This window comes from Streptopelia decaocto (assembly GCF_964273445.1).
Source record: "Streptopelia decaocto genome assembly, chromosome: 2".
Lineage (NCBI taxonomy): Eukaryota > Metazoa > Chordata > Aves > Columbiformes > Columbidae > Streptopelia > Streptopelia decaocto.
In genome coordinates, this window is record NC_138655.1 from 127,723,381 (window position 1) to 127,749,421 (window position 26,041).

The following is a 26,041-nucleotide window of genomic DNA, read 5'->3' on the forward strand; positions in this document are numbered from 1 at the left end:
TGCTGTTTCCCCCACACTGCAAACAATGGTATGTGAAAGCGCTCAAGGGTGTTCGTCAAATAATATGAGTTAATGGATGGTATGAAACTTGCTCATCTATTTCTTTCCTCGTTATCACATACATAGTGTGGTAAGGCATTACTGGGGGCATTGATTGTCTTTGCTTTGGCCCAGTTTTGTGCAGTTCAACTGAGAAAAGCCTTTCACCCTTCCCAAGAGACAAGACAGCCTAGTGCTGAACTCCCACCATTTAGATTCCACCAGCCTTCTCCTCTAACCCAATAGTCATTCAACTTAACAGTTGTCTCCTCTTGCCAGCATTAGATAAACCAAACCACGTTGCTTTGTCTTTGCTTGTAAAGGTGGCACAAGGTACAGAGTACAGTTCCTGTCATTAGTGCATTTCAGGGTCCACAGAGTCGCACCCTACTGAAAAGGGGTCCTGCCTTGAGAAGTAGGTCCTCCTAATCCCTCTGCAAAGTAGAGGTCTCCTAAAGTTTTAAAATACTGTCCAACCAGAAGTGCTTTCCATCCTAGCCTTTTTTTTTCCTCCTAAACACTGCTAATGGAAGGATGGCTGGGAGTTAAAATTACCATCCCCACCTCCTTATTTTTCTTGGTACAGCACTGACAAAGAATTGCATTAAGATTTCTAAATATAAGTGGGAGAAGATTGAGGGGAAATGCAGATGTATCCAGCACCTTGCTCTGATAGGTGTAAAGAGTAGCAGGAGAACTTATGTGTGGCTTTCATGTATGTATGTAGTTAAATATGTAGTATGTAGTTAAGCTAGTGTGTGCCCTGTCAGTCAAGTATGTTTGACCACTTTTGATCTAAATATAATACAACCAGAAGGTAGCACAAATCTGCTACAAAGCACCATGGATTTTTTTCCTCCTCTTTCGTATAAATCTTGAAGCTGACAAAGTCTTGGTTAAGGAACAGTCTCCTGAAATGCAACTGCTGGAAGCTCAGCAGCACAATTTCTTATGTTCTGGGAAACGTGATGGGCTTTTTTCAGTACAGCTTAGCCAAATCAGGCAAACATTAATATGAGCTGAATGTTACTATCAGTGTTTTCCCGTTATTACCTCTGTGATAACAAGAAGAGGTCAGAACAAATTGTGTTCTACCTTTTCCCATCGTGGTTTGGTGCAGCTTGTCAGCGGCGAGGCACTGGACAAGGTGTGTATGTTACTGTCACGTCGTGCTGTCATATTTTTAAGCCCATGTACAACTGGGCGGTGCTGTGGAGCAGTCCCGGGATTGGACATCTCCACTGCATAACCTGCTTGTTTTGCAAGTTCAGAATAATCCCCCAGCCCTCTCTAGTGTGTGTGCAGTAACTGGAGATGATAGGCTTGTGATTGCATCATCTCCTCTATGCATGTTTTGGAGACCAGATCATGAAGAAGCCAAATGTAGCAAATTAATGTTCACATCCCACAAGGTAGCTGTGATGCACCTTTTTCATTGTCTCTGTAAACATCTGCAGGCATAGGAACGGATATGGTCTGAGCAGAGCTAACGGTGAGGAAGAGGAGGAAAGGGTTCCTCATTCCCTGATGACCATTATTAAAAGAAGATAGAGTTCTGAAGGTCAATCTGTTTGGGGTTTTTTTTTCCCTTTCCAGTGAGATCTCACGTAACAACTTCCAGTTTATTTGCAGCTCACTTTTATAACTACCTTTACCCTCCATCTGGGTGTAAGAGTCCAGAGCTCTTAAACTGTCTTAGAATTGTGTGTAGTAAGAATTGTATGACAAACTGACACCATCATGTGAGTCATACTGGGACATGATCCTGAAACAGCGGGTACACGCTAGTAGCTCAAGGGAGTTTCTGGGTGAGTGTGTTCTGTGTCTGTTCATTCTTGATTCCAAAGCTTTTGGGGGCAACAGGACTTCTAAACATTGCAAAGGTTTGATTTGAAAAAGGCTTTTTAAAAAATTTGAACACGCCTCTGCTTGCTTTTTTTTTTTTTCACTTTTTATGTTGGTAACAACTGCTAATGCTGGTTGTCTTATATTGCCACCTATATGGAGGTTGTGCAACAATTTCCATTATAAGACTCTCAGTTGCTTATTATGTTGCCAATATTGAGCTGTTTGGGCTGAAATTTTCCATTCTGGGTGTCTCCTTCAGGCTGAATTTCTTGGGAAAGTTTCAATAAAAATACTTAAACCATTCCAGGGAATGAGAGGAGGGGGAAATACTATATTTTGCTCATGTTTATTAACTTGCTGCAAGCAGTTGATTCAGAAATCATTGCACCTACGTGTTTTGGAGCAGGAGGTTGAATTATTAAGAAGGTGAAAGGGCGAGGAAATTAAAAATGGGGGTAGAAGAGATTTCTTTCTAAGGAATGGGCTCCTCCCTCACGTTTTGAACCATCTGCAAGAAGGCACACAAACCCCTGCTTGTCAAAACAGGGGCGGTGAATGGCTGGGAACTGAATGATTCTCCTTGTTCCACTACGCCTACGTGGTATATTAGATTTGGAGACAGGGGCTTATGAGGTGTAAATACAATCCTGTGCAACAGGGAAGATGGCTAAAATCTGCGTAGTCGTAGAACTAAGGGGGCAGGGTTATGGAGTTGAATAAGAGTTGAAAATAGCAGAGTTAGATTTGTTCAGCGAGGAGATGGTTTTGAATATGGTGAGAGAGGCTATTAAGCAAGGATATGGGATTTAACCAAAATGGTCTTACAGCAGCCTTTGTTAGTTACAGTTCATTTTCAGTTTCCCACACATCTTATGCATTTAAATGAGGCAGGGAAAATTGTATGCAATCATGTAATTTAGAGACCAGTATTCAACCTTAATTCCAGCATGTTTCATTTCTGAGCACTTGATATTGCAACCATAATGTGCTTTCAACATGAAAATTAGGGCCTTAGTTGGAAATGGCATTCTATACCCATCATTAAAACGCTTATATTATAAGCTTTGAAGACCACCACCATAGTTAGGCATGTGTCTAGTACTGCATTTCAATTCAAATGCTGAGAAATGTTTTATTTTAATACATTTAGGAAAGTTTCCTTTTCAAAATTATAGCACTGCCAGTGCTTCAGCAAACATGTATGGGACTGTTTGGATCTGAAAAGGTTAATTGAATACTTGAGGTATCAGGAACTGAACTTCTTAACAGATTCTGCCTTCCGTTTCTCTCAGGTTTACAGTGTAGACAACAAATGATGTTTTGGAATATATCCAATTTGCTTAGGCCAAATGGGAGCAAGTTAACAGGACAGGGAGATGTTTCAGCTATAACTTCAGATTTTCCTGATTTTTATGGACTTCAACCAGACTGGTTATACCTCAATATTATTTTAACATTGTTATTTGTGGCTGAGTTTATTAAATAGCAGCTTTCATGCTGCTGCTTTTAATGTCTCACACTTGAGGTTATCTTCCAAGTTTTCAAGGATTTATAAAGTTGCCATAACATTTTCTTAAGGAATAAGGCTTCCCATCCAGAAGCAAGCATACTTCATAGTACACATTCCAAAAATAGTGAATTAGATGTTTCCTAGTTAGAGGAAAGCAAATATGTACTGAATGCCCATTTTATTAAGATCCTTTTACTTCTTTTTTTCTTGAATGAAATGTAGACTCCTGTTTGGGGGCCGTGTTGTCAATAATGTCTGCTCCCTTTTTTAGAGAAATTTTAAACTGAGCTGTTGCTATGGCTATCTGCTTTTTAAATATTATATCCATAAAGAATGCTGCATCTGGATTTGACATGATGTATTGTCTCTGTTCAAAGAAGATAAGCTGTCATCTCATATACCTGTTTATTAATGTCTGCGGACTGTGTGCTGATGTTACGTATCATGGCAAAGATCCACTTATTAATGCCTTCATGGTGTGGATGGACAGGAGACATCTTTATTGCTCTAATGGAACTTAAAATGTTATGCCATGCTGTTTTGAGGCTGTATTAAAGTACACAGATGTCTTTTGAAAAAAAGCTAGATTTAGATGTCTAGGCCATTTTTTTCTATTTGGCACGGATGCCTAAAACCCCCTTCTTTCATTCATGGTTTGCTGAGGTTGCGAAGGCTCATCATGTAAAGCTTGTGTCTTGGCTAAAACCTCGTTTACTCTTTGTAACCTGGTCAGACCAATGTCTAGTTGTAACTTAACTTCTTATTCTGTGTCACAGGCTGTTGTTTTGGTCACTGGTGGGTGTAGTTTGTACTTCAGCATGGACAGAGAATTACAATGACCAAGGTGATTTACTTTAGCCTGTCTTCTCAAGAATCCTTCAAGATGGCTCCTTATGCAGAGAAGGGGAAAGAGAAAGGATTAAAATACTGCTTGAATGCTAAGTGAATGAGGTCTGAGTTGCAGAGAACCCATTGTGGGAGAACCACGAGTGAGGGTTAACGCAGATACCAGCAGTGATGCTTTGAATGCCACCATAATGCACTATCAGGTGTTCTGGCGTAACTTTGTGTAGGCACTTGGAATAAAAGTGGGGTTTTTTCACTTGAATTGTTCTTTTTTTGGAAGGAATCAGGAGAAAAGTGAAAAAAAAGCTATTTTTATTCCAAGTGAGAGAGCTCAGGCAAACAGTTGCGCTGCTGGCATTACTGCAGTACTGGTGCACGACTCATGTCGTGCTGGTGGAACCACCGCTCAGCATCCCACAGGCATGAACCTGGAGCATTAAGCCTTCAGCAGCACGTGCCAAAGCTCTGCTGGGAGGCCTCCTTTGGTTTTCAAGGGTTTGGAGCTCTGATTTGAGGAATTGCAATTTAATTGGTCATCTTTTATGTCAGGCAACTTTGTCTAAAACCTTCAGAAAAAGGAAGTGATTATCCTAAGTTGGAAATTATGTATCTATACAATAATGTAATTCTTACCATCCCTTTGGCCTTCAGATTCAGTACATTTGCCCCAAACATTTTTATCCTTTATATCTACTCAGCCAATTTTTCACAGAAGGATTGAATGTACTTACTTACTGTAAAGGATTGAGTATGGTTATTTTAATATTGTGTGCAATGCTGATATCTGGTTGGAGTTTAAAAAAAAATTGTGTGTTCACACATGATGCGAATGTCTAATGTAAGTTCTATAAAAATCAGAAGCAAATGGCACAGATCTTCAACACTGAAATAAAGCTGTTGATGGAGAAGTTTGTATTCTTGAAATCTGTGTGTTGCAGAGAACCTTGTCATGGTTCAGTTTGAAGCTTCATTTGGTCACTGAGGGTGAAAAATTATTACTTTACCTACAGCTTGCTTGTGAACAGTATTTCAAGCCTCTCACTCTCATGGTTGTCCTTGTTCTAGATTTATGACCGATGCAGCTCGACGTGAGCAGGAGTCTTTGAAGAAAAAGATTCAGCCGAAACTCTCTTTGACTTTGTCAAGCACAGTGTCCCGTGGGAATGTATCTACTCCACCTCGCCACAGCAGCGGAAGCCTTACTCCTCCAGTCACCCCTCCAATCACTCCCTCCTCTTCGTTTCGCAGTAGTACTCCTACAGGTAGGCACCTACCATTTGGTTTATCACATATCAACTAGTGATTTTGCGACACGGCATTTGAAGAACAATAGACATACTGAGGCATTGGGAAGAGGATCCCCTAAAAATAAAACAGAAGAGTTTTGAGCTCTTTTATTTGTGTTTGCTTTGCAATCTCTAAAATGTGTTTGAGCATTTGGTTCCAAACTATTTCCTAAAGCAGAGAAGGACATTAACTTTAAAAATCACAGCTGAAATTATTACATGAAGAAACGAACCTTACCAGGAATACCAAATGTGCAAAAGACCCCTGATGTATCAGTCGGAGAGCTCTGCACATGGTACAGGGCCAGTTTAAGATGCAAGTAAAAGTGGTTGGGATCTTGCTCAGGTCCTTTCTTCATTCTTTTTTTTTTATAATTATCTTTTTTTGAGGGGGAGTTGAATTTGTAGGTAAACAAGTGGACAGGGAGGAATGTTCAACTGCTGTCATCATGTAGACGTGACTGTCATTAGGAAACTATGTTCAAAAAAAGTAATGTATGAGTAAAGTGATCCGTGTTTTCTTCAAAAGCAAGTATTCCAGTGGTTTTCCCAGGTATAAAACTCCTGGGAATTTTTTTGCACTGATTGGAGAAACTGAAAATTGCTTGCTGAGCTGAGCCAGATCTTTTGGGCTAAGTCAGTCTGGTTTACATTAGGTAGAGATCTTGTGCAATAATTCTGATACACTTCAGATTAAATACCAATATTTCCTTCTGAAATACATCTATTCTGTTCTTTAGTAAATAGGTTCAACATTTCATTAATAGGAAATTACGAGAATCTATGCTTTGATAAACTGCTATGCCATGTGTTTTATGTAAGCTACTTAATGTTTTAGTCTTAATAATTAAATGGAAAAGTTGTAATGGTCCTTGTGACACTCTGGAAGTTTTGAAATTAATTGGTTGTTCAGTGTGTCCCTGGATAAGAAAAAGGGAACCATGTTGAGAACAGCTAAATGATAAAGTCTTAATGTAATACAGAAAATTTTACAAGTAAGATTTTCTTAATTATCTCCTGTTCGAAACAAACTGATTCATTTCCTTGACATCCTAGAGATGACAAGGAATTTCTGCTTTATTTTGTTTTACGTTTTGTACAGCTCCTCCTGGAAGGCTGATTCATGATGTGGTCAGGTAGTATAAATTTGCACATCTATCAGGAACATTAGTTAGCAGTGTACTCTTTGAAACACATTCAACCAAATACTGAAGAAAAAAAAAGCCAGTATCTGTCTACTGAAATACTTCTGGTTTTATTATTTATATATTTTTCAAAGTTTTTCAGTTACTCAGAGTGTTGTTTTACCTGTAGCTAGGAGAATCAGTTTGTTTTGGCTAACTGTGTTTTTGGGAGTCCTGCCTGCCAGGTTATAAATAATACCACCTTCCACTTTCTGCACCCATTGTTCCGAGTTCCCTGTTGAAGCCCTGTTCCAAGGTTAGGGTTTGTAATAGCCTGGTGGCAAAAACTGCATATCCTTTCTTGAAGATTTTTGTTGTTGTTGTTTTTATTAACTATCAATTTCCATTTTTGTCATCTTAAAAAAGTTTCTCTGGACCTAAAATAAGTGTTGAGGTTTTTTTTTTTCTGATAACTGCAGAATTTTTCGCAGTGTTTGCTTGGCGCAGGACTTCATTCTCCATGATGGTGATGACTTATATAGATTAGGTGCTCCAGGTCCTGCCACAGCTGAGTTTCTCTCTCTGTCAGTGCAGTGCCTGCTAAGGGAGCCCAGGAAGGGCAGCAGGCTAATTTTAGACGGGCAGCTCACATGTCTGTTACTAGCTGATGCGAGTCTTTTTCCCTCAAGTGCAAGTATATACAGCAGTCAACTAGTAAGATGATAAAACCAAGGATAGCTGGGCAAGATCTGTTTCAGGGAAACAATTTAGAGTATGTAAATCATCCTGCATTTCAGCCTTGCAGCGCCTACACAACTTGCAAGCCCTGCAGGCATACCCTCCACTGCATCCAGTGAAAATGAAGAATATTGCTGTATTCCTTCTGTGCAATCCTGTTTGATTTATGCTCCGAGCAAACTCTTGTTAACTCGTCTTTGAATACAGGTAAACATGTGTGTTGTGGTAACTTCAGAAAATAAAGAGGCTGTTTTTCCTTAGGTTGCCTGAAAGGGTATCATCTGGGTTGGTGTTATTTGTTATAATCCAAATATAATGGTTGTCATCATCCTTCTTTAGACCTATACTTTGTCAAAAATAAAATGGGATTGCTTTGACCCAATTTGTTAAGCATTCAGAATGGCAGTTTTTCTTATATTATCTCCCATCTCAGTTGTTCGACACTTTGCTAGGGCATGAAATGTCAGCGGTGTGCCTGGCATTACTGTCACTGCACGAGGTGTAACTGCAAGACGAGGCCACTTTAGATGCGAGAGAGCAAGCACACCTTACAGGCTGGTGAGGTGGCAGACAAATACACACATCCCTTAGCAGAGAGCGGCTGTTTGCCATTCTCATTCAAGGTAGAAAGCAGGAACCTTACAGATCTTTAGGGTCCCATTTTCAATGTGCTGTTCTCCCTTTATGTATGCTGCTTGTCTGGCTTTGCTAGGTGTGGTCGTCTTGCCTGGGGTAAAGCCACCAGCTGCCTGAATCCCAGTCACCTTTGGCCATGTCCTTACAGCTAAGTCCTGCCATTTCCTCATGCTGTTAAGCTACTGTTGTCATTTTTTCAGCAAAGCGTAATTTCATATAATGATCTCTCACCCATGTATTGACCAGACTCAAACCCACTTAGCTTGTGAAATTTGATAAGAAACAGTTCAAGGTGGTTTGGCTGCAGAGAATGTATGAGCTCTGCAGTAAAAATCTGTGCCAAAAGACTACGGGCCAAATTCGCAGACAGAACTGAGCAGCTTCCAAGCTGACACACATACATGCCACAAACATTGCACACATATGTGTAGCACCTTCTGTGTAAATGAGATTACTCATGTAGAGGCAGAAATATTCAGCAAAGTGTGCTCTTCTAAGGCTCTTCTCAGGTAATGGGCTAGACACATATTTATCTGCAGACTCTGTATGTGTTAGTCCCCTGAAATGGCCCGTTTGTGGTTTTGGTGGGAAGCAGAAATGCAGCAGTTAATTTTCTATACCTCCTGTCTGTTCCCTCAGGGGTGACTGGCATGTGCTCTCCACTTACATTTGGCTTTTTGTTCCCTCTACTATAACAAGTTTTCTCTTCTTCGTAAGACCTGCATCCTCTAATGACTGCAGAAAGTTCACTTTAAAAATTTATTCCAGTTTTTGTTTTAACAATAGTGTCTCCCTGGAGACGTTGTTTAGCAGGCTTAAATGCTTTTGTTAGAGTTCGCAGGCAGGATTTAGTGAAAGAAATGGCTTCCATCAGCAATACAGACTCCTTAGGGTGATAGGGAAATATAGCTAAGTAGCACCAGCACATAGGTTGTTTTGGAAAGACGTTAACAGTCTGCAAACATTGAAATATCTCTTTATTTAAGGAGCACTCAATTAAGTCACAAGAACTTATGTTGCCTTTATTTTTAAATGTCAATTTTAAACCCACAAAACTAATTAAGTCTAGTTACGGATAAAAACGGGGCTGACTTCGCATCTTTAACATACGCTGTTAATTTTTTAAATGTTTTCATACATCTGTGTGGCTCACAGATGAAATTTCCACCCCTGACTTCCTGGCTTTCGAGTGTGAGTCAGAGCACTGACATTCCTTTGAAAACTATCATATCTCTTCATACTGAAAAACTTTTAATAATAGACTCAGTTCTAATAACTTATTGGTAATTCATTATTAAAATAACCTGGTCCTAATTTTAGTCACAAAAGTAATTCATATTAACGAGTCTCAGACTTGTAAAAACAAACAAAAAAAAATAATAAAGCCAATTTTGCATTGAAGAAGTGCCAAAAATCATCTGAAACCACTGGTTTGTGTTTGTTTGGTTTTTTCCTCCATATTTATGACAATTTTTTTTCTTTTTTTCTAATGATTCCAGGCCTGGAATAGTAAATTACAGCCTGGAGTGAATTTTCGGCCTTCTTATAAATCCGAAAGCAAGAGTTTAATACCACCAACTGGCTTCTTAATGGCTCAACCCTAAGTCGTGCCTACTCCCCCCCAAAAAAAGCTGAAATACATGAAAATCTCATAATCAGCATTACACTTTGCCCTGAAGAAACTGGCTCTCAGACCTCCTTTCCTGTTGATTTTTGTTTTAATAGATTGCAAGTTATAACATTGATGCTGTTTTAATAGGTTTCTAGTCGTACTTAGTGGCTGGTGGTGCTGGGCCGCAATGGCAGCCGGGCCTGGCAGGGAGCGCTGAGGATGCTGCGCTTGGCGGGAAAAGCGTCTGTCGGTCTTTCCACTTATAAAAGAGGTGAAGGAGTCAGGTTTTCATGGGTGGTCATAGCTGACCCCAGGAGAGAACTGGCAAGTCCTGTTTTGATTTGCAGTTGTCATTTAAGTAGGTGGCTAACTGTTGGTTTGTCTTATTAATTAGGACAAATGCCTTTCTGGGGAGTCGTATTTGATTGACTGCGTTTGAAAGACTTTGCCTTTCCTTAATATGTCCAACTTCCTTGAAACTTCCACCAGCTCAAACTCAGTATATACAAAAATGACCCCATTTTCTACCCACAGAAAATACCTAACTTTTCAATCGCGTTTTTCTTTCTAGTAAAACATGAAAGTAATAGTTAATTTGAATTTGGAGTAAAAAATACTTTGTAGGATTGGCCTTAACCTTTAAGGAATCTAAGATCTAAACAGTGTTACTGTAATCAAATACACCTAAAAATTCTGTGCAGCGATATTTTAAGACTTTAAAAGAAAACAGCAACTGAGGCTTTTCAAATTACTACTCTTGATAAAATCCATTACATTTACCATCTGAGGATTTTGTTTGAATGATGATTTAGTAGATATATAGTAACTGAGTAGTTTTTTAGATATATAGAGCATATTCTTAAACTGAAATCAAGACCATTTTGTAGCTGTGGCAGTAATCCTAAAGCTGGACTGTTTCAGACACTTAGAACATATCGTGTTAAATGGGCCAATTTATTTCTAATAAATCATACAAGTGGTGAACCATGACTTTATGTAATGTGTGATGCAAAGACAGGAAGTGAAATTCAATATATTTTCAGGCACCAAAAAATGTCTTCAGCTACTGTGCATTTTCAGAGCTTGCTGTAATTAGAAATACTTTTGATACCTAGTGTGACTGCCTTCTGAAATATCTATAATGATTTTACATATATTTATGTTTGTTGTAGGTTTAGTTAACAAACTAAAGAGTCACGTCCCATTTACATCATTAGGGAATATCTTAGAAAATGAAAAAAGTATATCTGTAAACTTTTGTTCTATAAAATTAATAGATTCTTACAACTTAGACTATTAATCTTTTATTCAGCTGCATTTTGTTCAGGAGACAGATGCAACTACTGGCAAAAGAGTGACCAAAAATTACAGTGTTAACGAGACCTCTTGCTACTGATGAAATAATTTAGAGCTCCATTGTTCCCTCTATGGGCGACTAATTTACAGGGGAGGAAACTCTCCATATTACAGCTAAGGATCTCCTTTGTCCTTCTGCCAAAGACAACTGGGACTCAGAAATGGATCTGTGAGGATCCACCTTGCTTCTGGTCCATTAAGGATTTGTCCGTTCAGGGAAGCAAAGCACCGTGTGGCCGTTTTGACTTTTCCCAATAAACCTTGATGTCTCCAGTAATGGTCACCTCAATTACATATTGTTTCTATAATTCTGCTGTGTAGCTTTTGCCTTCATGGATAACTCATGAAGGAATCTCAAGAGCTTTCTCTTGAATCTGTTCCCTTTTCTTTTCCAAGAAGGCAAAAGTTGAGAGAAAACCACCCATTGTTTGCTGGTAATAGCAATCAAAAACACAATAGCAACCAGCCGTTGGAATTGGGCATTGAAATAGAATAACAGGCATGCCGGAAACTAATATGGTTTTGATTCTAAGTGTGTGTTTAATTTCTGTTACTTTAAGTTGTTTAAAAAATGTGTTGTCTTGTTGTAATGCAAAAGCTCATTCCTCTTCATAGATATCAAAGCAGCTAACATTTCAGTACAGTTTCCATATGTTACGCTTTCAGCAATGAAGTAATCATATGGCACAGACAGCTGCTACGCAGAGTGCTATAGCAGCATGTTAAACAGAATTCAGCAAGAAAAAGAGACGCGTTTGGCCAATCTGCTTCTAAACTCAAAGGGGACAGTAGAAATGTAAAATAACAGGGTGTCCCCCCACAAATGAATTGAGGACCGAGATGAGGAAGAGTTTAGGTGCTCAGGCTTCTTTTGTTTATGGTTGTGCTATTAATACGTAGCCAAATTAATCTGAATTTGTAGCAGAACTGCTATTTACATAAGAATCTCTGGCTTCTGTCAGCAGGTGGCATTTCTGAACTCCATGTTAGGTTGAAGCAGAGTGGACTGCAGATGGGCTCACTACTGCGATGGCCAGAGAGATTGGCCTTTTGTGGTGGGCTGCTTCTTTCAAATATAGCGAACTGCAAAATATTCTTCGATTAAGGTTTTAAATGTGCTTGAAATCAGACTTGTGAGTCAGGACAAGTCAGTAGAAACAAGCACGCATTGATGGCTTTTTGAAAATCATGCTACAAATTAAGGTCATGTGCACTTAAGCATATGGTTAATGTTAAGCACCTAATACTCACTGAAGAGGTGAGTGCCTGACTTCAGGCACATAACAAGCGTTTTGTCAGACTGTAATGAAGTATTCTGCACTTGCAGAGCTGCAAGCTCAAGAATTTATGTATGCACAAAAGCCTAATTTTAGCCATTCACTTCAAAAACTCTTCACCTACATTAGCATATTGTAAATGCTCAGGTTTAATTATTACACCTTATGTTAATGTAGCGTAATATCATGCAGATGTAATTGAAGAAATAATAAAAAGTAGAAATATGAGATCGAATCCCAGGGCTCTTTTATTAAATCATTGCTGAGAAGTGGGCTGAGAGTGCTACATTTTTGTGTGTTTGACTTATGGGGTGCCTAGCACAGTAAAGCACGAATCAACTGAGTTCTACTGCAGCTTGAAAAAACACACTTTCAGATGTCTGAGGAACCATCTCATTAGTTGTTCAGATTGACAGAAGTTTCTACTTGCTTAATTGCCTTTTCAGAGACTGAAGAACTTCTATGCTATGTTTTTATTAAAAATTAGATATATTGACCCACTCTTGTATAAACACTCTGGGCAAATACCTAAGCCGTACTTCACAAAATGAAGAACAAATTCTGTTCTCCAACATAATGAAAGTTTGTCTGAAAGCATTCGATATTTCAGCCCTGCAAGGTACGATAAAATCTATGATAAAATATCTTGAGGCAACCGTATTGTGGTCTGTGGCAAAACTTCCCTCTGAGGGACTTCACTGGTGCCAGGATTTCACATTTCTGTGCAGATGACGAAAGAGAACTTACTTTATAATTATCGGAGCCAAAATGGTTCCATCTAATTGCAGGTTTTGGGGGCCTATATTAATCCTGCACGCTAATTAATAAAAACACGTGTTTGCCCAGCATTTAGCAGTCTGAGGCACCTATTCTAACAGAGCATTATGGGTGTTCTTGTAAAAATAAGTACATAAATAATAATTTAAAAAATAATGAATGGCATTGTGCAAAACAGTTGATCAACATATGAGTTAACTATAATGTATGTGTGCTTAGACCATGGTATGAGATTTTAACATGAGCTTTTGGCTGAGGTCGTGACTGAGCATGAATAATAAGTAAAATCTGTGGTAGTTTCTAGTTTCTGCCTTAAGGAATAAAGCTAGGAGGTTTCCAATAACAATGAAAAATAATAAGTAAAAGTGCAATTATTTCCTATAGGGGTTTTCGTAGCACAGGTGGGATTTGTTCCCAGCAACAGCTAAAAGATTTCATTTTCTCAGAGCTAGATGCCACATTCCCCTTGTAGGGAGCCAGGCATTAACCTCATACATGTTGAGCTCTTCCAGTAATCCAGGGTGAAAAATGCTCGAGTGCTTGTCACTGTGCTTGGCTAAGTGCTTCAGAAATGGATCTCTTTTTCTTCTGGTTGTCATCTGCTGTCAGGTGGCTGGCTGGGTTCCTGAGGGAGGCAAGAGTATCTATTATGTTGGTTACTCACTGACAAAAACAAACCAAAAGGATTACATTTTGGCTAAGAAATCTAAAACGGGCCAAGTGAACTTTTCTATTTAAGTGATTTCATTTGTATCTTTGATCTGCCAAAGAGTATCTTGAATTTTCTCCTTTGTACCATTTTGTCACATGCCATTCATTGAACTCCAGCTGTGTGATTACTTGGGTACCTGCTCTGCAGCTTGGCTGGACTCTAAAAGAAGGATGAGATTTGGCCCAGGCTTGATGTCTATTTCTCCTACAAGGGATGCCATGGTGTCCTTTTCTTTATCTTCTAGAGCCTTCAAAGACTCTGCAAACCCCAGTCCCTGTTTGCCTTACAGGAGTTACCATGTGTATTTTATGGTGGGTTTGGGACTTCCCAAAGGCCACCCCTTTTAGTGAGGATGGACCACACAGGAGAGGAGTGCCAGTTAAGTATTTGCAAGGAGCACAGGGCCCCCAGCACACGACTTAAGTTCTTTCGAAGTCCTGTAGCTCTGGGGTACAGATCCCGGACTATTTCTGCCAGGCTGTGTTAGACAAGCCAACACAACCCATGAGCATCTTTCTTGTTCAAAGGTTTGGGATTCTTACTGGTCTGAGGCTGTAAGTTCATAATGATGGAACAAAACGATGGGGATTGTCCTGTACTTAAACTGTTCTCTGGTTTTCACAAGGACACATATCATGATCAGCTGCACTGCTTAGACCTTTTTTTAAACTCCATCCTAAACTAACTTACAAAAAGGCCTATACTATGTTCACAAAATGAAATTATTTTGAAGTGGTGCTTATAACAACTGAAAATATTTTGAAAGTTAAAAGGCCGTTTGCAAGTGTATGTAGAGGAAAATAAAAATCAAGTAAAATAGCCAATGGGGGAATATAGGGCTGTGCTGAGAGGGGAAAATACATGAAAGCTTTTCTTTTAATCACAATTCTTCATATAGCTTTCTTCTGCATTTTCTGTTTTCCTTCCTCTTCCTGCTTTATGGGTGCATTTCCCTTATAATTCTGTTAAATTTCTCATTTGCTGTTTAGCTTGGCAGTAAAAATGTGTTGAGCTCAGTTTGCTGTAAAAATACGTTCTGAGAAGATTGACTCAGTTGTCAGATTTTGTGCTTTCCAGTAGCACTCTGCATCTTGCCAGAGGAGACGGCACATGAAAAATTTAACATTGCATCTTATTTATCTCGTCTTGCTCTCTACAGGTAGCTTGACATGTAACCTCCTGCTTGTTGTACTTTGTCTTCTCAGCCTCTTCAGAGCAGTTGTGGTTGGTTTTTTTTTCATACAGACATAAATTGCACCAGCATTTGTAAAGCTACTGTTCTGTAGAATTGTATTTTAGTTGCACATACCTGTAATTAATTGTATGGGAATTTTCACAGTACCCTCCCCAGGGAACAATTTCATTGAAAAGCAACCGAGTTGTCTAGACTATAGCAACTCATAAAATCATCACTAGTTTTGGGTTTTGAGCTACAAAGCAGCAATAGAAACATGGCTTGTAGATTTAAAGTACTTCCAAGCACAGGAACTGTTTTATAATCCCCATCGTAGTAGTCTAACCTGGCAAACCGTTTTTAACAGGGTCGAGAACAGAAAATATACAATAAGATTAAAGATTATCTCTGTGTTAATTTGCGATAGGGGTTTTTTTTGGTGTACAAGCACACTTGCTGTACCTTTCTTCCTCCAAATGTGTAAAAAATACACATTTTGTAGAAAGCACGTTGTGCCTGCCTTTCACAGCTTGTGGCACAACTGGTTTAAAGTAGGAATAGCTTGATACTCAAAAAGGGATTTCAGTGGTTCTGGGTAACAATGACAGCATTCATGTTTGTGTGTTTATACTGCAAGGGCCAGTGGATGGAAGGATTATTTTTTTCTATTTAGCTTTTTAAGTAATCTGCTAATTACCTTGAAAATTACTAACAGCACAAATGTTTTTCAGAAAGCTGGAAACTAGTAGGGCACATGGAACTTTAGGTGCGTATTTAAATTGTGTATATGTATATGCACATAGATATACATATATCTAAAATATTACACTGCAAGATTGAACAGGATTTATTCGTACCATTGTAGTTCCTTGAGAACTGAAAAAAAATCACTCTAGCTATACTGAAAGCAGTTATGGTTTTCAAAGAGTTTTTGCAGTGCCTAGCAGAAAAAACCTCACTTATTTAAGCCAGCACTTCAGTGCGCCGAAGATGGTGAAACTTAAGCAAATGTTTGCGTTTTCCTTGCACTGTAGCCAAAGCAAATCAGAAGTAGAAAAAAGCAAAGGACTAAGGTACCGTTTCACACTTGATGACTTACAACACAGAGAGGTTTATTTCACAGGGGAAACGTGTATTATGAGTCGACGTTAGCCAGTACATGATCATCAAAATGATGTAAAATTCTGGGAAAAACAGGGTATTTTGTAGCCATCGTGTATTACCAAGTGAGCTAAAGTCTATGAAACATTTGCTGACCCCCAAACCGATACACTCTCATGTCTTTTTAGCACTTACAGCCTGGTAGGTGAAAGACACCATCCTAATTCTTGCTGAAGATGGAGGCTGGTGCTTTGGCCTTGCCCGCATAGGCTCCTCTTGTCAGGTTTTTCCATACATAGTCACACAGCATCATTCACGGCAGTTTCTCAGCACTTCTGCCTCTAATGCCAAAGGGTACAAGAAGCCAAGGAGCAATGGAAAATAGCAGCTTGGAAAGTACTTTCATTTCAGCTTCAGCCTAGTGATATGTCATCTGAAACAACTCACACCTGCTAGCATATGTTTTGTACACCTGATTGAAACAGTGATAGCCTCAAAGAAAGGTTTGTGGTAGTGTGCCAGGAACAGTGCAGATTCTGTTTTAATCAGAATCTTCGTGTTTTTAAAAAGAGACATGAGACATGACCCCCACTGAATGTGTTCTTATGTTTGGGTGTTAAAAATGCGTTAGGATTTGCAGGTAGGATTAGTTTAAAAAAAAGCACACCTCTTTCCTGTAGATTTTGTGCATAGGCGGGATGACGAAAGCCTTGATCCCAGCTTGATAATCAGGGCATGTTAGTCTTTCCTGGTAATTCTGAGTCTTGTCATTAGGGCTATCTTTCAGATTATACTGATGGAGTTTCTTAAATCTAGATGCTCAGAGCATTTAAAAGGAGGTAGAGAGAAGCTATGAGTCTATTTCCATGCAAAATAAATCACACAGAATCACAGAATGTTAGGGATTGGAAGGGACCTCAAAAGATCATCTAGTCCAATCCCCCTGCCAGAGCAGGAACACCTAGATGAGGTTACACAGGAAGGCGTCCAGGCGGGTTTTGAATGTCTGCAGAGAAGGAGACTCCACAACCCCCTGGGCAGCCTGTTCCAGTGCTCTGTCACCCTCACTGAGAAGAAGTTTCTTCTCAAATTTAAATGGAACCTTTTGTGTTCCAGTTTGTACCCATTGCCCCTTGTCCTATCATTGGTTGTCACCAAGAAGAGCCTGGCTCCATCCTCGTGACACCCTTTATGTATCTGTAAACATTAATGAGGTCACCCCTCAGCCTCCTCTTCTCCAATCTAAAGAGACCCAGCTCCCTCAGCCTTTCCTCATCAGGGAGATGCTCCACTCCCTTACTCATCTTCATTGCCCTGTGCTGGACTCTCTCCAGCAGTTCCCTGTCCTTCTTGAACTGAGGGGCCCAGAACTGGACACAATATTCCAGATGTGGTCTCAGCAGGGCAGAGTAGAGGGGAAGAAGAACCTCTCTTGACCTACTAACCACCCCGCTTCTAATACAGAATCTGCCATTGCCTCCCTCTTTGCTGGGTAGGGGTTTGTAACCCTCCTGGGGCTCAGAAGTGTGAAATTCCCCCATCCCAGAGCTGCTGAAAGAGCTCTGAGCTACCCTGGGTCCCGGCAGCTCCACCTCGCCCTGCTTCTCCATGGCCAGCCTGCCGCTGGGTCCCTTCCACTCAGCCCTTTCACACCTGAGTCCATCCCAGGAGCATCTCAGAAGTCCCCAGGTAGCTGAATCCTGCTGACACCAGCGGCGTTAGGTGAGTTAAATCTGCACGGTGAGAGCGATTCCTCGTATCAGAGCCTGGTGGCGGCTCGGCGCGTCCTCGCGGGGTTTGCGCTGGCGGAGGCGAAGCGCCCGCAGCCCAGTGGGTGAGGACTGCAGGAGCACTCACAGTTTTATGGCCTGGCCTGTCCGTGGCCGAATAGCTTTTGTACAGCCATAAAGCGTGTCTAACCCAATGTGCTAAAGCACGTCTCAAATGTATTTTCATAGCTTCATAAACTGTAGTTCCTTTATGTAGGCGGTTTTTATTGTAATCCTTCATCTTAAACATGAACCTCTTTCCTGATAACCATTTCAATTTTTTCATTCATTTTAATGAAAAAAGGTGAAAATAATAACTGCCTTTTTGTTATAAGCATCAGGATAGTCCTTAAGTACAGTAACAGTGGCCTGAACTTGTATTTTTGTATTTCTAACCTCAGAATGCAGGCCGAGCAACTAAAAAGCCAAAATAACATTAATTATGACTGTTCTTCGCTGTGGTTTTTGGAGTATAAGTTTGGAACAGATGTTTGGAGAGGGTGGAGGGGGGAGGAAGGACGAATTGTTTCTTTTTCTCAGCCCCAACTGGTTTTAATTCTTTCTTGAACATTTTGAGAATATCTTTAAACATTTGCCAGAGTTCAATTAACATCCTGTGACTAAAGGTGGAAAATGTCCTACTTTGTTTTTCTTCAAACATATACCTGCTCTTGCTGCTCATGCTGAAGCCAGAGAATGAAAGGATTCCAGCTGGCATAGGTTTTATTACTGTTACATTAATTTGCAGGTTAAGCCTTGAGTTGGGAGGGGTCTGCTGGATTGATTTATTTATTCACTTTTTTTTATTTTCATGATTTTAAAAAAGTGCTGTGTTAAACATGGCTATTTAATTACAGGAAGGTTATGTTCCTTTTTTTGGTGAGACTTTAACAGCTTATTCTTGTTTACATGAAGTTGTAGAAATGTAGTTTTAAAATATGTTTAAAGTAGAGATTGTGTTGTCGGGTTTATCATGTTTTCCCTGTACTGCGTGTAAACAGAAGATTGTACATTATTGAAAGCCCTTTTTTGTGGAAAAGAGGATTGGGGAAAAAAGTTTATATAAGAATGCAAAATAACTTCCTGAGACTATTGGCGCAGTGTGGCCATAAAACCTCAACAGCACATTGTGCAGTGACATTATAACAATTTGCTTTAGCACCTCTGCAGCGTTCTCAGAAAGTCCTGTTCTACAAAACACATGCCGTGGTATCAGTTGACTGTTTTTTTCCAGAATCAGTTCTTTGCATGCATGTTTTTGTGATTAGTTGCTGTTTCTCAAGTAATTGGAAGGAGAGACTTTTTTTTTCCTCCTTATTTAGTTTATTACCTGTATGTTTTATTTGCATATATTTATACATTCAATAAGTTGTCCTATATCTGCTTATATAGGTGTGCAAACGCCTTTTAGTAGATTTATAATCTCTGGATTGGGATTTTCTGTGGTTTAGTTTTAAAGATTGTTCTTTGATATACCGATAGCAAGATACAGTTACCAAGATGGAAAATGGCACACGATTGCTTCTAAGGCCAGATAGAGTCCAGCTGCTCCACCAACCGCTATATTGGCTCTGGAGGACTATTTTTTTTTAACCTTAGTGTTATTAGTTCCGTTTCTCTTGTAGCCAGCAATGGTGAGCAGATCTCATATGTAAATAGCTCCCGATTTTACTGGTAGTGAATAAGAATATATAAACTAATGTCATACTAATGATACGTTAAATAAAAACCTTTATGTTTCTTTTGTACTTTTATCATTTTAGCTTTACCCTCAGGATTTTAGGGTGATTTCTGATATAGACTAACTCAGCTGAAATAATTCTAAACCAAAACACAGTGTATGCAGTTCTGTGTTTCACCTGTAGGACCTGAAGTGTCTGCATGCTTTCCAGAGTGGATTCAAACCTTGTGATTAAATATATTTTCAATCACTTAAAATTCAGCACGACATTACACTGAGCATTTAAATGAAAACTAAAGGTGATTTGAAGTGTTGGAATCAATCTGTCTAACATTTCATTTAGAACACCAAGGTTATCTGTCGGTTCGGTGCGTCACTGCTTTGCGGTTCATCGTGTGGGGTTCATTGTGTTGGGCTTCATCAGCCTCCAAAATAGCTGTGGAAAGGATCTGTTCAGGCTGTCTCTGTGACTGTGCAGGCTGTAGTTGCCATTTCTGTGGCGACTGCTGAGAGAGGGTGTCCAGAAACATCTACCTCCATCCTCGCTTGCTTAAATGTTCCCTCTTTCAGAATAGCAGACCCAGCTGGCTGAAAGACGCTCTTCAAAGGATGCAAACAAGAAGAAGTGTGTCGTAGGTTTTTTCTAACTTATTTTCTTAAGTGCTTTTAAGTACCTTGTGCATAAAAATATAAACCGTACTGCTCTCTGTGTTTTAATCCATATTCACATCATTACATGAGGTACGTTTTTAAAATTCTCTTGGTGCTTGTTCGCTAACCGAGCCTTGCTTTAGCCACAGACAATAGAAAATTAGTTCTTCTGAGTAGTAACAGTTGCTAAATAGCTCATTATTTAGCGCTTGATACTTGATCTGAGCTTGGAGAGGGCTGGAAGGAAGGGTGGTTTCTCCAGAAGACGTTTTTCTGGCCGAATCCTGCTCTGACTGGTGCCATGGGGAGGAGCGGGACGCCGGCCGCGGTGCCGGGGAGGGACGCGCTCCCGGCAGGAGCGTGTGTGGGAGCAGCCCCCGCCGCAGACCACACAGCCCGCGGGACCCGCTCCGCGCCAGCCCGACTCACTCACAACTTGTAATTGTTATTTTGCTGGCTCTTTTGTGACCGTGCAGAGGGACGGAGGTCTCTGCCAGCCTTGGCAAGTGCCCGTTTGACAAACCATAACCATCTCCAGCAGCTCCATCAAGCAGATCTGCCGAGCGTGCGGTTGGCTTTGGGAACAGATTTGCCCCTCCCAGGAATGAGGTTCAGGGTTATTTAGTGGGATAAGAGAAAAAACTTTTACCAGCATGTGCTTGCACCCATTGGCTGAAGAAAGGCTGCAGCCTTCGCCATGGTGAACCCAGAGCTGGCTTATGTAGGTGCTTCATCCAGACATGGGAATTGCACTTGCAATCTGAAATACCAGTGGCTGCAGCACTACATGGTGCTCTGTTGAAGCTGCACTGGGTTTTCTTCAGTCGTATCATGTACATATTTACATCATCTTTGTGGATGTGAATGATACAAGAATTTCTGAAAATACAAGAAATCAATCTGAATGCACTTTTCACAAAGACTGAAAAACGCTTTCTGTCCTCTGAGTCCCCTTCTTCCCCCACCCCCAAAACAAGCAAGCAAAGGAAAAACCCTGTTTTAGTCTGTTCGGGTGATCCAGTGTCTGAAATGTGCTGCCTGAACTGGCAGAGCCAATGTATTTTGCAACCTCTATCAGCTCACAGCCGAGAGGGTCCTTCTACAGCTTCTAGACAGGAGACCTGCATAGCAGCCGTGACGCATGCTATTTAAATGTTTTGTATTTCGTTGCCCCTAGCAATTATTTCCTGTGCTTTATGTAGAGTAAGAATATTTCATTTTGAATGACTTGATATGTCTTTAGACCAGCAATGAGTATCAGCTGTAGGAATGTTCTCCCTGCTGGTGAGCATGGAGGAGACTCTGTGCATCCATAGGCACAAAGGAAAGAGGTTTGACAAAGCCATAAATGTGCTTCAGTAGTTAGACCAAAATTCACATAGTATTAATAATTCACCTTTTTTTTTTTTGTATCAAGGAAGCTGTCACAGTATATGGGAATGCAAACTTCTTAATGTAAGAAGTGCTCTCATAAAACTGTTTCTGTGAAATACAAACTACAAGTCCCGCATGGGACAAAGTGTGAAGCTGAATTTTTATGAGAGATCATTGGAATTACCATGAACTTTCAGTGACACCAGCAATGTTGGTTCCCACTGCAGTAAGCTATTTGCTCATAGTTATTCATTGTATACTTAAATGTATGCTTTCTGGTCACGAAAATAATTGGCAAGGATGCTTTGGGTTTGTTTTTCTTCATGGGAGGAGAAAGGAAAAACTCGTAATGTTCTTGATCAGAGGTCAAGATAGATCGTATTCATTGTAATGGCACATGCAGCTTGTGCTGTTTTTCATCAGCTTTGTCTTTTTTATATTTCAAGGCACGGTATAGAAGTCTTTAGATTTAAAAAGTGACATAACTACAAATGATGTGCACCTGCTAGAACCAAGATTCATTCAAAGTTGAGGTAAAAAGATCCTCTGTATATCTCATGGTGGCATTAATTCACTCACACAAAAGGCGGAATTTATCTTGGCTACAGTGGTGTGAATACCAAATAAACCCCAGAAAGATAAAAGACAGGGCTTCAGATTTTCAGCAATGTAGCTAGGATGTTGTCTGTTCCAGAATGGCACGTGATTAACTCTCTGCAAAATGCTCCAGAGCTATTTAAATTACTGACTTCATCTACTGCAAAAAGAAAAAGGAGTGGATGGGCATTCAAGAGGTGAGATCTTTGCTGTAGGATTAAGTGACGTTCTTGCTGATTTTGATGGCAAAACTGACTGGAAGGAGAGGCAGAGCGAATGTGCATGGTGCAACTTTGCTGTTCATCGCACTACAGTAACGCAGTCCCTTTTCGTGCACGCGTTTACTTTTGGCAAATAAACTGCTGTGATGCAGACAGCCACCTTACTTGTGATGGGTTGTGTTTAAACGCAGCATGAAAATGAAAAGAGAAGTAATTTGCTGGAATACTTTCTGACACGGTATATTTTCTGTATTTTCATAACTACACCAGCTCTGCCTACTGGTGCCCACCTCAAGTCCCATCTCCAGCAGTGGAGCCCACCTCCTCATTGAGGAGCAGTGGCATTGTCTCAGCATGGAAAATTCCAAAAGAAAAACCCCAAAACTAGCATTCTTTCCTTGCCTTCGTTTTGTTTTGTTTCTTTTTTTTAGTCTGTGGGGGGCAGCACAGATGAAATGAGCCTTTTGGCAGGGCCGCTGGAATAGAGAAGGGGGAAAATGGGCCAGGACTGAGGGAATATTGCATGCGAGGGTGGGGGCAACGTTAGGAAGATGTTACTGAGTCATTTGGATGATAAAACATTGGTTTTAGGCTAGACTGAGGTCGAACTATGTAGGGTCTCTGAATGAAAGCCAGATGATGAAACTGGATATGGTAAAAAAGCAACGAGCTGGCTAGCAAGGAGCCTGAGAAAGAGCATTGCCGGAGGAGAGAGGTGGAGAAGGCAGTTTCCATGCTGTTGTAGAACCAGTATTTAGTCACGGTACTAATATTGTGTATGTGTACATCACCTTGCTGAAAGCACGTGCTTCCCTATCACCCTGTCCACTCTGGATATTTAGATGCTTCACCTTAGAGAAATGTGTCTTGTTGACTTTTGGTGGGTTTTTTTTTCGCTATTCAGACTTCTGAAGCAGAAGTCAGGTATTTTTCCTTCAAGTCCTGCATGGCAAGGCCATTAGCACACGATGCTGCGAGAGCAGCTCAGCTGGGTCCCCAGCAGAGCCTCCTGTTCCCCCCGTGCGGTTATCAGCGAGCCGGCCCTCTTGGACCTCTCCTAAGAGTTATTCCAAATACCCCTCCGAGGAACGGGCCGTAGGTTACATGCAAAGGTGCTTAATTTTAAATATTTACAGTTATTATTGTGAAACACCAATCAAGTTTAAATACATATATATATATATATATATATATATATAAAAATAAAAAAAAGCAAGCTGTATCTTGATCAAAGTGTGGTGCCGCTGTCGGCACCCTGGCCGGCTGCCCCACGGAGCCGGCGGCTGCGGTTCGTACACCTGACGTGTTGTTGAGCGCCAGGGACCCCCGCTCGGCGTGGGAACGGCCTCGCCGAGCCCCCGTCCTCAGCCTGGCAGTACTTAATTAAAAGACCTCATCCAGGGGCTGTTTATTATGGCAGCGCCAACCTGTGTGTTGTGCTTTTTGTTTTTCCGCCCCGTCTCTGATGTGTTGCACACAGTCAGTGAGGCACCGCATGGGCTGCCGCGCTTAGACACTGACAGCTGAGGAAATTAAATTCTGAGGCAGAATCAGTTAAAAGCCTGACTAAATCGGTGTTGTTTTTCTATGGCAACTGAAACAACATAATTATTTAAGGGATAAATTTTTATTGCTAATGAAATTTTTCAAAGACAGTAAGTTTCTTGCATTTTTTTAATGCTACGACCCTCTAAAATACATTTTGGACTTTAATTTTTGCTTTTTAAGAGATTTCAAGCAATTGAGTTCAGTAGGACACTGTTAGATAAAAGCAATGAGAGACTGCAGTTCCAGCTTTCATCAAAGTAACACGCCCTTCAGGTACTTGGCACCCTTAGTGTTGCTGTTTTGTGCAAGAAGAAATATGTATTTATATGGTTATTCATACTTGCAAGAGCTCATCAGATTTGTAAAATCCATAGTGACAAGTCTGGTTTTAAAAACCTAAGACAACAGAGCATTTGTTTATACTGTTTAAACAACTCTTTTGACTATGCTAGACAAAATCTTGCATTTTTGTTGAGGTAAGCTAATTTAAAGAGAACCATAACAATGGTCTGACCTCACAGATGCTTACGCACGCATTTTGGTTTCTTCTGTCTCTCTCCTTCAACGTGTCCACCTGTAAGTGAGGCATGGGCGAAAGTTGTTACAGAATTGGGTTTTACTGTACAAAGCTATTAGAAAAATTCAAAGGATGCCCTGAAAGTGCAGGAAAACCTGTGGAAACGCAAAATTGTCACATTTGTTTCTTCTCCCCACTGCTCTGTGTATCTTTTCCTTTATGAACCACATTGCATATTAAGTTTTGTAGAGCACTGATCGTTATCCTTGTTATCACTGAAAGTAGCGATATCCTTAGTTAGGTGTCATACAGTCTCAAATGGTGTTTTCTTTGGGAAGACAAAATTCTGTTTGGGAGGACATCACCCCCTATTAAGGAGACTTACAAGGGGGTGCTTGTAATGGCAGAAATTGTTGGTACCAGTCTTTGGAACTGTTGTGTATTTTCTCATCCTGTGAGTGCACATGTATATTTACAATAGGGTTTTCTGTTGCATTTGCTTAAAAAAAAAACCCAACCCTCTGAGCTAGAAAGTTTCAAAGGAACAGCTTGAGGAATTTTTTCCATCAAGATACAATCAAGGGCAGGAAATCGTAGAAGCAGAGTTGTGGTTTTGCCTCCTTTTTTTTTTTTTTTTTTTAACTAGTTAATTAAACTGTAACAACTCTTAACTTCATTTTAGGTTAACTGTTCCTAGAGTTCAGGAATATTTTAAGAGGTCAATAACGCTTTCTTTGGCTGCCGCTGGGTCGGTGTGGGACGCGGAGCCGCGGTCGGCAGGGCAGAGGTTTCCAGATGTGCCGCGGAGCCCGCGTGCGTGCGCCCGTGTCGACAGTTGTCGGCGCTGGGACACCGTCCAGCTCTCCCCATCTGCACGAAAACCACGGGAAAGGAACGCGGGCAGCCCCGGCATCTGTCTGCCAACCTCCGCCATCTGATTAAAGCTCCGCAGCCCCGAGGACTCGCAGCTACCAGCTGACACGCGGTTTTTAACTCCGTGACGGAGAGGTGTCGAGGCTGAGCGAGAGCGCGGGAGGAGGGGGAATCCAAAGGGGAAAACTTGAGACTGTAGGTGTGTATTTAGTTTCACCAGAAGAAAAAGAAATACACAACCAAAAACCACATTGTACACTGCAGCATGGAAGGCGGGATGTTTCTTTTTTTTAAAGCACCGTGAGGCATCTATCTGCGTTTTCTTCTGGGTCCGTAGAGCTGCGTGGAGGCGCGGGCCTAAAGGGCATGTGAGGGAAGCAAATAGAGCTGTGCAAAGTGTTGCAGAACTGTCTTTAATAACGGGAGCTATTCCAGCACTCCGAGCCAAATTGTCTTTCAGCAAGAAAGGATAAAATTTAGCAGAGCTGGGAAAGGGAAAGAAGAAAGGGGAGGGGAAACACAGCGCTACCTCCTGCTGACACCACAGAAGTTTCCCTCAGCTTTCCCTCTCTTTCCCTCTGTGTGTGTATTTTCTTTTTAATCAGCTGGGGCTCTTCCCTCCCCTGCTTTTTTGGGGTTTTTTTTACTGTATTTTTATAGTTGAAATTCTGCTTTCCTAATTTCTCTTGTTTCACATTTAACTTCTTCAGAGGATTTCATTAATAGTTATTGCAATTAAAAATAATAAATAAACTCAGCACCAGCTGCTCAAAC

General features: G+C 40.6%; 1 protein-coding gene across 1 annotated transcript in view; it reads left to right on the plus strand.

Moving 5' to 3' along the window:
* Positions 1-26,041, plus strand: part of JAZF1 (JAZF zinc finger 1) — a 192,324-nt gene that overhangs the window by 155,617 nt on the left and 10,666 nt on the right. The window contains exon 3 of the mRNA XM_082046737.1: positions 5,309-5,505. Coding sequence (XP_081902863.1) covers positions 5,309-5,505 — 197 coding nt within the window. The remainder of the gene's footprint in view (positions 1-5,308; positions 5,506-26,041) is intronic.